This window comes from Rhagoletis zephyria, unplaced genomic scaffold (genome assembly GCF_001687245.7).
Source record: "Rhagoletis zephyria isolate East Lansing unplaced genomic scaffold, Rhagoletis_zephyria_1.1 Rzeph_scaffold_00101, whole genome shotgun sequence".
NCBI lineage: Eukaryota > Metazoa > Arthropoda > Insecta > Diptera > Tephritidae > Rhagoletis > Rhagoletis zephyria.
Window position 1 is genome coordinate 61,792 of NW_016157185.1, and position 14,015 is coordinate 75,806.

The 14,015-nt window shown below is 40.1% G+C and overlaps 1 protein-coding gene across 2 annotated transcripts in view; it reads left to right on the forward strand.

Moving 5' to 3' along the window:
• The window catches only part of skd (mediator complex subunit skuld), a 78,812-nt gene that overhangs the window by 56,217 nt on the left and 8,580 nt on the right, over positions 1 to 14,015 (forward strand). Inside the window, exons 6-9 of one of the 2 annotated variants that reach the window (XM_017632871.1) lie at positions 4,431 to 4,614; positions 4,713 to 5,371; positions 5,634 to 6,790; positions 9,131 to 10,272. In XM_017632871.1, the coding sequence (XP_017488360.1) occupies positions 4,431 to 4,614; positions 4,713 to 5,371; positions 5,634 to 6,790; positions 9,131 to 10,272 (3,142 nt within the window). Of the gene's footprint in view, positions 1 to 4,430; positions 4,615 to 4,712; positions 5,372 to 5,633; positions 10,273 to 14,015 lie in introns of both variants that reach the window. The other variant, XM_017632865.1, reaches the window with a different exon arrangement.

The following is a 14,015-nucleotide window of genomic DNA, read 5'->3' on the forward strand; positions in this document are numbered from 1 at the left end:
AGTCGTTTTCCGTTCGTTTCCGGATACGTAAAATTTTACGAGACCGAACTATCGACAAAGTTGACGTACATATCGTTGCAAGTTGGAAAGTCATTGTTTTTCATCACCGTTCAAATTGACGTGGCAATTATCCCTGACTAGTGTCCGACCGAAGCCGAAGCCGAACATTAAAATTAAGTTTTGCGTTTCAAAAATAATTAGTCTGTGGTTTTTTTATTTCGTAACAAAGTGAGATGTCATATTAAAAGGCTTGGACTGCAGATGTGAAATAAGGTTTTATTTTTTTGAAAAGAATTGTCACCTTTTAAAAAATTATATTCAAATTATTTAAAAAATAAATCAATTACCACAAAATGGGTATCAATAGAAATATTTAGTTTTGAAAAGCTTTGTTTCTTAACTGAAGTATACGAGGATTTCCACCTGTTTAAATAACCAAATTCAATTAGGTATGAGAAATTTGCATGCATTACCATATGGATGCCAAACGTAAGGGATTTCAGAAAGTAATAGTATTTTGAACAGGGTTGCAATCTGCTTGAAATGTCGAATCTAGTTTACTTATACACAAGTTATATGAAATATTAAAATATGGATGTCAAACGAAGGAATAAAAAGAAATCTTTAGTTTGAACGCAAAGAATATTTTTGAGATGTTGGAAGAGTGTTACCACCTGTTTAAAAAGTTGAATTCAAATTTTTTAATAAGTTAAATTAATTATTAAAATGTGGTTATCAATCGAAGGGGGTTTGAAAATTTGTTTGTTTCTGAACTAAACTTTGCGGAGTTGCCACATGTTCGAAAAGTCAAATTCCACTATATTCTATTATATATGTATCGCAATGGCCGAAGAAGGAGAGTTAGCAAGGATTAAGCTTGAAAATACTTTTGAAGAGGGCTGCCACCTGCTTGAAAGGTCTGATCCAATTAACTTATACAAAAAGTACATGAAATTTAAAATACTATAGTCAAACCAAATAATGTTAAGAAATCTTTAGTTTGAACTTTTTGAATGTTTGAATAGGCTTGCCACGTGTTCAAAAAGTTACATTCAAAATAGTCAATAAGTTGGATTAATTATTAAATAATGGGCATGGATCGAAATGGGTTTGAAAGGGCTATATTTCTAAGCTTTAATTAGGAGGGCGGCCATGTATTCGACCAAATTAATTCAAACAATTGTTATTGTGAAGGATGCAAATGCTTCTTCAAGCTTGTTTCTTTGATGCTTCACTTCTCAGGGAATGCTCTTTCTGACACACATTGCAAATCGCAATTGACTTCTTTCTGTTGAAAAACTTCCAGATAGCGCCCATGTTTCTACAAAATCACAGCAAAGCGCAATTATATGTAGAGTGCTTATATTTTCAAAAGTGTTATGTGGAGATGCGAAACAACAACAAAATTTTAACAACTGTCGTAAAATAATGTAACTTCGTGGCAAATACAACACCTTGTGAATTGTCGAAGGCTGAAGGTGAAGATAAAAAATCAGCCGAATACCGAGACCAGGCCGAACTTTCGGTCCGAAACTATCCCTGACTGCTGGGCATTGTGCAATGAACAGTATTTCCAAGTCAAAATATAGAATGAAAATTTGTTTAACATGGTTGTTTTCAGTGGCGAAAATAAAAATTTAAGTAAATTTAATTTTCTTTAAGGAGCTAAGGGGCAAATAAAATTTTGTAGCTCTTTGCTCCAGCTCCGCTCCAGCCAAAATCCTTTGCTCTGCTCCCCTCCGAAACCCTGTAAAAATTACTTGTTTTAACAGGTTGTACTAATTTTATTTAGATCCGATCATTGGATCATGAAGAAATTAACGCTACTCTTAAATGAAAATTGAAATCGGTTTCGGTTTTTGCTTAAAAATTACTTGTTTTATATATAAAACTATTAAAAACATCGCGCGATTATTTATTCTAATTTTTCACTATATACTGTACACCTACGGTGAGCAGATTTCTGTGGACAAAAATCGGGATATTTGTAATGCATCGAATCCGAACATACAGATTTGTTTTTAGAATAAATACATCTTTTAATACAGTTTTATTTAAAACAAAGAAAATAAACTTCAAAATGATCGGAAAAATTTATACACATAATAATACGGTGGTGAGAATATGTGTTGGGAAGAGACACTTTGTCAAGTTTTGGCTACTTTTCTTTGTTTAAACATTTTTTATTATTTTATTATGAAGATATAGCTATAGACTATCTAATAAAAACCACGTAAATAAAAATTTCAAAACTTTTAATTTTATCAAATAAAAATTTTAAAAAGTTTAAACAGATTTTTTAGAATTGTTTTGAGTATGCCCATTCAATTGAAAGTATAAGTTAGAAGCAGCTTGGACTTACCGTCAAGTTTTGGTAATTTTTTTGTTCGCGCGTTTTCTTCCATACAAAATGTTCAAACATTTTTTTTATATGGAGAAAATTACAAAAATTACCAAAAATCAACGGTAAGTACTAGCTACTTAGAATTTGCATTTTGAATTGAATGGGCTACAAGACTGAACACTCGGAAGGTTTCTAAGATATCAAATTAAAAAGCTCAAAAATTTTAAGAAACTTTGTTTCTTCCCTATTTATATTTTTGCCACTGTATCTACAGCTTATATTTTTCATATCCATGAATTTTTTGAGGGAATTAGTATTCTTTTTTTTTAATTTCACTAAAGTCACGAAAAAAAACATAACTTACCAATAATTATAAAAACCTTAAAAAAAAACTGAGCCAAGAGTAGTAGACTGCAATACCAGTTTGACAAAATAAAACATAGCAAATGTTTATGGCTACCGTATATTCTATGTTTATTTATTTATATATTTATTTATTTATTTATTTAATGAGTTACAGTCTAGAAAATATTGAGCCCTAACCGCCAAAATAACGTAAGCGACATTTTTTTCAAAATTATCTTTTTGACGCAGAAATGCATCTAAATGCTCTAGGAATATTTCTGCATCAAAAAGAAAATTTTGAAAAAAATGTCGCTTACGTTATTTTGGCGGTTAGGGCACGATATACATATAACAGTTTTCTTATAGACTATTTACAATTAAAAAAGAACTATATATTTAGCAACTAGCTAAACTTATTCATTCAATACCAACTTAAACTTATCTTTCGGCAGAGAGAAATCAATAGTATTTGGGAACATATTATAGTCACTACGGAGTTAATTAAGAAATCTCGTATGATTGCAGCCGACCTGGGACTGGAAATTTCTCTACCAAATTTGGAGAGTAAACAAAAAAACAGAAGAAACCCCCTTATCGGCCAATGAAAATAACCAACGGTCTCTTTACAACTACACTTTTCCAATAAAAAATACTCCAGCTCCAGCAGTGAACAGTACAAAAGAACGTGAAACATTTTGAACAAATCTTTGATCTTGATTTTGAAGTTGTAGATCTATTTAAAGAAGCAAATAAATTTCGACTAGCGACAAATATGCGTAACAGCGACTATTGAGCGATCGTTTAATACACTTCGTAGAGTAAAAACCTGGCTGAAAAGCACAATAGGAGAACGAAGGATTTCTAGACTACCCAGTAGATAATTTCAGGAGTTAAAAGCCCTTCCGAAAGGCCTTCCTGAGAATCAAGAGGCCTTCCACTCTACATTCCTTTCTCCTTTCTTTTTTGTATGGAGTGGCACAGATTGAAGGCCTTCCTCTTTCGCTACCCATAGAAGGCCTTCCAGAAGGGCTTTTATAGGACGTGCTTCAGAAGGCCTTTTGGAGGAGATATTTTAAAGTTGCTTCTTTAATTTATAAAATTCATACACCTTTGAAGTATTTGCTTAAGGTTTATATCAAATTTGTGTTATTGCAACTAAAAATGTTTATTAAAATTCATTTGTAGTGCTAAATAATATAAAGCTATGCATTCGCATAAATTGTAAATGGATAAGCCCTTCTAAAAGGCATGCAAGGAAGTACTTTTTCAGCCCTTCTTGGGTAGGCCTCTTAGAATGGCTTCACTTAAGAAGGCCTACCTAAACTTATCTTCTGGGTAGCTAATCTTAGTTTCCCTGAATAGAAAAAGCCAGGAACAAAATAAGTAATTCGATCTCCTTAGAAACGATATGTTTTTAATTTTCATTATTTCCTTTATCTTAATGTAAGCTTTTTGTAAAAAGTGGCCATATGTAGTAACTTTTCATTCTAAGCTAGCGACAGATGTACCTATTTACAATAACTTCTCAAATTCAACAATTTCATATTTTACTTTGGGCTACAGATCTCCTGCAGTTGTCGTGCATATTTATGTACATTTATAAATACAAATCAGTTGCAAAAGGTGATAGAATGCATACCCGCATACCAATATACTGCATGTGTACATAAATACATAACTTGAACTGAACATCTTTTTGATTTACCTTTAAAATTTTGTATCGTTTGATTTGTTGTTTTAGAACTCTGAATCCTGCATCGATGACTCCTCACGATACGCCTCATGGTGGGGCTTCAACTTACTCGCGTAACTCAGTTGGCGATTTGATGCCAGTTCCATCAGTGGGATCTCCGGGCACACCCGCACAGTCTCCACATCCGAATTCCACCCTATCACAGCCTACATCGGTACCACCGGCTGATCAAGTGAGTGCTTGAGGTTTATACTGGTTCTATTTTTGTTGTCGTGAACTTTAATTCCGTACAAAATATGCATACTACCAATTAATTACCTACTTTTACAGCTAATGACGATGAGTCCACGCGCACCTCCTTCCGTTTCGAATTTGCAACAACCATCAACACCCATAGATCATTTGTTGGACAAGAACACGCCGGCGCCTACGCCCACCGACCAGCATGATAATAAAAGCATCACAACGTCACCGTATGTGCGGCCGATGCCAAGCGTTGAGCCGCCGCCATCTGTTGAGGGTGGCAACGGCGGTATGGGTGGCCTTGGACCGAATGGCCCTGGCAGCGTGCCACAACCGCCGAGTGTAGGTCGCAACACACCCACTATTTCTAGCCAGCAACAGCATCAGCAACAACACCAAGGGCCACAAGCACAAATACTGGGCTCATCCGCGGAGACTGCTGTCCCTCAATGTGGCAGCATAACAATCAAGAAATTTGAATTGCAGCAAACGTCTTTACCACTATTCAGCAGTGAGCAAGTTAAAACTGAGCCAGATTATGGTTCAACATCCATGGCGGGTGCTTGTACTCGTAACGGCCTCCCTATGGTGTCTGCGGCATCTGGTATTTCAGCTGCAGACGCGATCAATGATTACTGGAAATCTTTTAAGATGCCTGAAATCAAAGTAAAGGATATCGATAGTTTCGCGAATGATGATTGCTCAAAATTTGATGTTTTGTACGACTTTACGTTTCAGAATGCATGGTGAGTATTTTGGGAAATTGGTAAACCAATATAACCTCAAGTTCAGAGTTAATAAGGGGAACTTGCAGTTAAGCTTATGTTGATTTCTATCTTTTGGCTCTGAAAGTAAAAATCAGTGTTTGAGAATTGTCTTAATTTGCCGTATGTTTACTAATATGGCACCAGCGGTGAGGTCTCAAATACACATTCAAAAATATATACATCAAATATCACTTTCTTTGGTGTTGTCATCTGTATTCAAATTTAAATTTCACTCTTTCAGGGCGAACCATCCAATGAAACGGTTCAAACTAAATGAAGCGGCTAAACCGTGTCGCAGCATGTGCACCAAAAATTTATACGAAGGTCATACACACTCCAAGCCTCTGATGCCATCACCAGGCTCATTGTACGGCTCACAGCTACTATCCATAGACGCTTCCGTGAACCCGCTCGGCGGTACTACAATGGATGCAACCTCAATGGGTGGAGTTGTAAGTGGCGGCTTGGTGGGAATAGCTGCCCATGGAGCCAATATGGCAAATGCCAATGGCAGCAGTACGACCATTGATGGGAACAGTAGTGCAAGTGGTTACTTCCAAAGCCTGGACATACAAGCAACGGATGCACTGCAGGGTACAGCATCACCCTGTAAGGAGGGTAAGAGCAGCGCCAGTGGAAACCTTTACACAGCTGAAGGTTTAAACCCCACAATGAATGACCTGGAGCAGCTGTTCGAAACCTCGAATGACGACTGCGGCAGTGTTCAAATACACACCCCACCCGACTCGAACAATCCTTCCAATGGTACCGCCTCTACGACTACCATTGATGACCTTAAACGAAGCACTGCAGTTGCAGTTGCGGTTGCCGCCGGTGCGGTTGCTATTGCTGCTTTACAAAACTGCAGTAATACAACCAATGTCACGAACTCTTTGATAAATAGTAGTAGCAACAATGGTGGCGGTACCGGCGGCCCCAGTATGATACAAGCGGAGGATTTAACAAAGATGTTTCCTACGCCTCCTTCGCACGAGCAACACCATCCCAATTCCAGTCCGTGCCAAATGGATATCCAAATGACGGATCTCAGTGTGATCACTGCATCGACTACGATGTCAGCTAACTTGGAGACGGGAATGGGAAGTATCATTAAGGTAAAACAAGAATATTCTGTTGAATTGGGCAGTCCTGTGGAGGAGCCAATCGAGGACTGGTCTTATGTTTACCGACCGCCGAAACGTGCAAAATTCGTGGGATCATCCAAGTACGCTCCCCTTACGAATTTACCGAGCCAGATGCTGCCACTGCTGTCGTTGCCAAGCAACTGCACTTACAAGCCCTCTTGGACGACGCAGAAATCTCGCGCGGTAGTGGCTGCTCAGGCGGCGGCGGCTCAGCAGCAACAGCAATTACAACAGCAACAACTACAACAACAACATCAACAGTTACATGAACTGCTAACAGCAGCGCCACGCACACCTCTCCAGCAGCCGCGAACACCTTTGGGACCCATCCCATCACCAATGCACACCAACACCGTGCCCACGCCATTGAACAGCGGTGGTGGTGGCGGCAGCAGCGGCAATAACTTATTGCTGAACCAGTTGAATTGTCCGCAAGCGGCACTCACAAATACGTCCGTCAGCGCAGGCATGCAGCAAATGATGCAACGAGTTGGCATGTCGCCAATATCGCCAGCGCCTGCATCAGTGGTTCCGTTCCCCATGATGCAGCCACAGCGCCATCCGCCGCCACCCTATGAAATGGCAGTGGCTAGTCCGGCCACTTCAACTTCTTCGTATTTAAATAAACAGTATCATTCACAAGAGCATCCGCGAACTCCACAAAGCGTTGGAATGCCTTCAACACATCTTCCTAGACCAATGAGCGCTGCCGGTAATCTTGTATCAGGTAGCGTAACGACAGGGGCGGTCGCCGCTCGAGAGTTGCCCGAAGTGAGTTCACTAATCGTCAACATTTTGCTGTATGATACTGCGTTAAATGTATTCCGAGACCACAACTTCGACAGCAGCACTGTGTGTGTGTGCAATGCGGATTCCCAGAAAGTAGGCAACATACGAGGTGCAGACTCTGGTGTTTACGTGCCGCTGCCGGGCGGAAGCTTCAACCCGTTGCCACCGCCAGCGAATGGCAACAGTAGTATTGGTACTGCTGGTATAGGTGCAAGCGGTGGTGGCGGCAGCAGCAGTGTGGGTGGAGCAAACATGCGCATGTTGAGTGTTTTTGGTTGCGGAAGTGCTTTGGATTCACCAGCGTCTCTACCAGGAACATCTGGGCACACGGGGTCAGGCTCATCTTCTTCATCGGCCACACCCGGCAGTAATCAACATTTTACGGGCTACGTGGATGACGACCCTGTAGATTGCACCTGCGGTTTCAGTGCAGTAGTTAATAGACGACTTGCATTTAGAGCTGGTCTCTTTTACGAGGATGAAATGGAGATCACAGGCGTAGCCGAGGATCCCGGCCGTAATAAAAAACAATCATTGCCTTCCATCGTAGCAAACTTAGCAACAGCATTAACGCCATCAGGCTCAGCTTTGAGCGCCTCCTCATTGCCTATAAAGAGCGGTAATCCTTTGGTACCTACACAAGCAGAAAAGGGGCAGCATGCGCAACCAGACGCGCATGCTCTCCAAAACGCACATGTCATATTCGATTTGCTACTGGAACAGTGCTCTATAATTCAAACGTCCAGCAGTTCCATACATCGTGCGTTGCAACGTCACCGACATCGGTTAGCTAGACAAAGCCGACAGCCGCAATCTGTAGCTGCGATCTCAAATGTTCTAGAATTCGTAGACGCTAACGATGTAATATGTCTTGCTTTAGAACAAGCCAGACTGGCTTTTGAGAGCAATCGTATGGATGTAAATGAATTTGGGGGCCAGCAACAACTATCTCCTTTCCATACAGCGGGATCTGCCTCTACACGACGTTATAAGCACTTGTTTGGCAGCCGACTAACAGTTCACAAATGGCCGTACATTCCAGTTGGTTTCACACGCAGCAACAAAGAGATAGTGCGTACAATGAATTTCGTGCAGCCCATGTTGCAAAATGCATTCCATTCGAAGTCGCGAAGCGCGGCCGGTAGTAAAGATGCTACTTACACTGTAAGTGGACCACTAACATGGCGCCAATTTCATCGATTAGCGGGGCGTGCCTCTGGTCAGTGTGAACCACAACCTATACCGTCGGTAATTGTCGGTCATGACAAGGACTGGGTCTCGGTAGCCCCACTCGCTATCCACTACTGGGATAAGTTTCTGCTAGAGCCCTATGCATATGCACGCGACATTGTCTATTTGGTGGTCTGTCCTGAAACTGACTTTGCGGTGGACAATACGAGAACATATTTTCGAGAATTGAGCTCGACCTATGAAATGTGTAAGTTGGGTCGTCATACTCCTATTCGAGGCTGGGATGGCCTGCTGACTGTAGGTCCTCGCGCGCCTACAGATAACACACCAACTAGCACACCTTTAGATGATTGGCTGCGAACGTTAGATGATTCGCAATTAGCTGAGAAAATACGACTCTATGCGAGCGCATTTCATAATCAAATCGTACCGTACCTCAACCGCATCCCCGGGGACAAAACTTTACTAAATCCACCAGAAAGCAATAGCTGTCAACCGGGAGCTGGACGTGAGCGTGGTACAACTAGTCCCACAGGTACTAGTGGAATGGGAGGCGTGGATGCAGAAAAATTGCATAACTCACCGAAAATGGAAGGTGTGGAACAACAGCAACATCAGCAACAACAACAGCAACAACAACAAAATGCTCCAGAATCTACTGACATGAAGCCAGATATCAAAGCAGATGCAAAACCACCAATTGTACTTAGCGATCCATTGGGCATGGGCGAAACAATGGAGGACGTAAATCCACCGGCGATAGTGCTTTACATAGTGGAGCCATTTACTTTTGGTTCGGATTCACCCGAATTGGAGCGGTTAGCTTGTATTGCTTTGCTACGTTGCTACGCAGAACTATTAAAATCCATACCAGACTCTGTTCGCGCTAACATGAACATCCAAATGATTTCCTTGGAATCAATAGTCGAATTAGGACGTTCTCGATCGCGTAAACGTTTCTCGGATGAAATCAGGTGCTTGGCGTTGAATATTTTCTCACAATGCCGGCGCCATTTGGTGCACACGCAGGCCGTGAAGAGTCTAACCGGGTTCGGCACAGCCGCCAATATGGAAGCATTCCTAAAGAGTAAAGAGGATAAGAACCGGCAGCCATACAAAATGTATACGCCACCTTATGTGTTGGCTCCAATGCATGAAAAAAATGACAAAACGGATTTCTCACGCCAGTCCGCTAGCATGCGTGCGCTGAATGAACAAAAGTATTCTGTGATGTATTGCAACTATTGTCTGAGCGAAGATCAGAGTTGGTTGTTGGCCACTGTTACCGATGATCGTGGAGAAATGTTCGAAAAGATTATAATCAATATCGACGTACCAAATCGTACACGAAGACGAAAGGCACCAGCGCGACGAGTGGGGCTAAAGAAGTTGATGGATTTCATTATGGGATTAATCTCACAGACGGCGCATCCATGGCGGTTGGTGGTCGGCCGTATTGGACGCATCGGACACAGCGAACTAAAATCTTGGAGCTCGTTGCTGAGTAAACAAAATCTGCAGAAGGCTTCCAAACAACTGAAGGACATCTGCAAGCAGTGCTCATTAATGTATCCTCCAGGCATACTCAGCGCGTGCTTGGTGACACTGGAGCCTGATTCTAAGCTACGCGTGATGCCTGATCAATTCACACCGGATGAAAGGTTTTCGCAAATTTCAATGCAAAATCCGCTATCAACACCTCAAGATGTGACATGCACGCATATACTGGTATTTCCAACAAGTGCTGTTTGCTTGGTAAGTGTCATTAATAAGGGAAATTTAGTACAGTGTTCATACAGGATTTCAATTGAGTCGATTAGAATTTTTTTTTTCGGATTTCGGTGTTCACACACTGCCAATTTAGTTTACTTATCTAACGGTCAGCATTGTTGTCACAAGTAGCGATATCCGATTTGATTTTTATAAAAAAAATAAATAAAATTACATTTGGCCGTAAGACATATGATTAACCCAATTTTTACCTTGACTATTCTGCATTTGAATAAGTCTACTGCGTAATAACTGTACTGATAAATTAAATATTGTGGTTTACAGCCTTAAGCTTGAAACACATTGGAAACGACGGGCTACGGACCACAGCTGTCAAATTATTTTAACACGTACTCTAAAGCGAAGCGCACATTGGCGCGATTCTGTCGTTGCGAATCCGCAAGCCCAAAAATTACAACAATGCTACCCATACATTTTAATGCGCTAGCGCACACTTGCACGATTCCGTCGCTGCGAATTTTTCGAACATTCAAAGTTCCTCTCTCTCCGCGGCTTGCAGCGTTTTGAAGGCGTCAAAGAAGAAGAAGAAAGGTGTCACAGCAATAAAGGCAAAGAAAAAAAAACGTGTAATGTTCCAAATTTAATAAAAACGTTCGTAATAATAGTATTTTGTACGATTTGGGCACGCCGAGTGCGAAAATACACGAAATAAAGGGAAAATTGAGTGAATTGTACATCGGAAATCAACGCGAAAAAATCGCTCAAGTGTGCGCACGTTTGCGGATTCGGAGTTAACAGCCGAATTCGCAACGTATTCGCAACGATGGAATCGCGCTAATGTGCGCTTCGCTTTATGTAGATAATTATTTTGGGACAACACGGCAACTCTGCGACTAGCCAAAAATGTAGCTGTGGCCAGATTGGATCTATTTCTATTTTTCTAGCGACAGATAAGATTCTCCGCTTCTTTTATGTCAAACTCAAACAAATTCATGTGACGCTGCCGCGTTCAAAAAAGTCATGTCGCCGTCGACAAGACGTTTAGATTATGCAGATAAAACCTTAATGTCGTGTCGTGTGGTGATGTAGTTTTCGATGTGTTTAGAGCTTTATTCTGTTTCACGAACGATTGGCAACACGAACGATTCGTCTGCAGAGGATATATATATATCGTATGCAAATCTTCCTGAATCATATTTGGCCAAGCTTTTGTTTAATGTTTTGTATATCCCTACAATAATTCAGTAATAAATTTCTCCGTTTCGGTAACTGTCAGTTTAAGATATCTGGTTGATCTAGAACAGATTCCCTGGGGGTTTTACCCTGATTGCCCCATTTGCTGCTCGTTCTGCTGGTGCTTTATAAATATACATTATTTTCCATGCAATTGAACTGTGTTTTACTATTTTTTTTCATTATCATTGTTTTCTGAAATCGAAGGAAAGTCTGTGTCCTCAGTTGCGATCGTCAGAAAAATAGGTTTTGATTTTTTCATGCCTGGACAAGTTTTTGACGATTCTTAGGTAGTTCTTTCTCTCCCACACACAGTGCAGGCGAGCTTCTCAGTAGATACATGGTCTAGGCTACCGCATAATATACATTTTTTATTACACCAGTTGATGTCACAGGTGACAAGGCCACATTCGATACAACGTCTTTTTGACTTGACATACACCCTTATTCTAGAACCCGAATTTTCGTAATTCGCAATTCGTAGCTACGTTACGAAAAACGAAAAATCGGCATGCTGTAATCCTTGTGTAAAAATGTGCTGCACTGCCAGTTATCAGTTATTTTTCGAAGTCAGCTGTATGAAGGAAAACAAAGTGAGAAGGAATTAAAGAAACACCTATCATATGCTTGTTTATTGTAAAGGTTGATTTTACATATTTTGAGGAAAATTATGCATCAGAATCATTTGCAATTATAGCAGCGGAGTAAGAGCTCGCTGTGGCAATGGATTTACAAATGTATGCGGAGCTGTCGGGCAGAGTAACCATGGACGCATCTACATACATATGTCAGCTTCTGGTTGAATTGTTGAGCCACAAGCTATAATTTTTGTATGCCCGGAGAACTTGTTCTCAATCCAGTTAATTCAATAACAGCGTCTTCCAAGCCATTGAAAATATGATTTTGTTAGGTTCATCACCTGGTTGCACTTGCTTCTGCCTTTGGCCGCGCCTAGGGATTATAAGCCTTACTAATGAGAATTCTCCTTTCTGTGTTGCTGGAGAAGAGGGCGGAAGCCCCTTTTCTACTGTGAAAGTACACAACATTTATTGTGCATATTACTCCGGCTACGACATACACTGTATCTTTGCGCAGAACCCACATCGAAATTTACAAAAAAAAGTGCATGGTTCAAACCGAATTTATTAATAACTAGAGCTTGGAAATTTGAAACCTTTGTCTTAAATGAGAGTTTAATCCTTTGACCACACGTGCATGTTATTATTATTTTATCTGTTTAAAAGCACACCACTAATATTTCCTGCAAAAACATCGATTTACATTAGGAGTGTTCGCTATGCAAAAAATTGGTACAAGTTGGTACCAATTGCAACCTTCTCCTTGCCCTCTTCGCACAAACACTAAGAAGAGGGCGATGAGAAGGCAATATTTTTTGTAGAAACGAAATCGCCGTATGTTCGTAGTGCTGTGCCCTCTTCTAAAAGCCCTTCCAGGAGTTTGGAGACCAAGGGGAGTAAGCTAATAGCTCATTTTAACTTGTGTGACTTTCCATTGAGGAGGTATAAAACCGATGTACAGAACCGCGTTAAACAAGTATATCAGAAACTTGATGCCTGTCGGGGGGTAATTGTTTTAATTGGCCAACCATTACGTCGTAGCCAGTGCATTTTTGGGTTTTAGCTTTTTAATGGATGTTCGTGTAATTTGAGCGTTACGCTCGTTGCCTAAAATCTCTTTAAGTTCTTCAGTGAGTTTATTTACCCTTTTCTTGAGTCTTGTGGATTACGAGTGTACTACCACCATTGGGGTAAGAATTTTGTTGTGTAGGGGTGCGGTCGAGTTCCAGCTTGTTGCAGACAGTTGTTAAAGTGTTCAACTGCTTCAGTTATAGTCAAGTCAAGAGTAGAAGAAACTATGCTTCGAAAAGTGTTCCAATCTTTTGCGTTTGTGTAGCTGCCAATGTGCGGGTTTGTTGAGAAAATTGTTATCGAGTGAAACAAGTACGAGTATGGATGAAACGATATGAGTAAATACAGGTACATTAGGGCGGGTCAATTTTTTTTCGACATCGTTCCTATCAGATTCGGATTCTACATGAAATTCTAAGAAAAAAATCCCTTTAGACCATATCTCTAAAATCAATTTCGAGCCTGCGCAATTTTAAAAGAAAATATCTTTAATTATTATTAAGTCCATAATCAGATTAATATTTACTAAAGTGTTAGGAATGTTTTTTTTTTGTAATAAATAGTTGTGCTCCGGAGTTTTGTGATATGAAAAATTAATTTCTGATATCTATTTTTTATTTAAAGAACCGCAAGATGGCGCTTCAAGGCAAATCTACTATATATTTGTGGAAGTATGTACAGTGGTCCACAAAATAATAGGAGTGCGTTATTTTGGTCAGTTTTTGCTATTTGCCTTTTGTTTATTTAATGTTTATTATTTTTATACAAAAGTCAAGCTGGGTATACAACAAACAACGAATAAATTCAGATTTCAACCTTTGTACAAAAATTATTAAAATTCTGTAAATTTTCACCAAAATATCAAACTTTTTAATCAGAATCTTC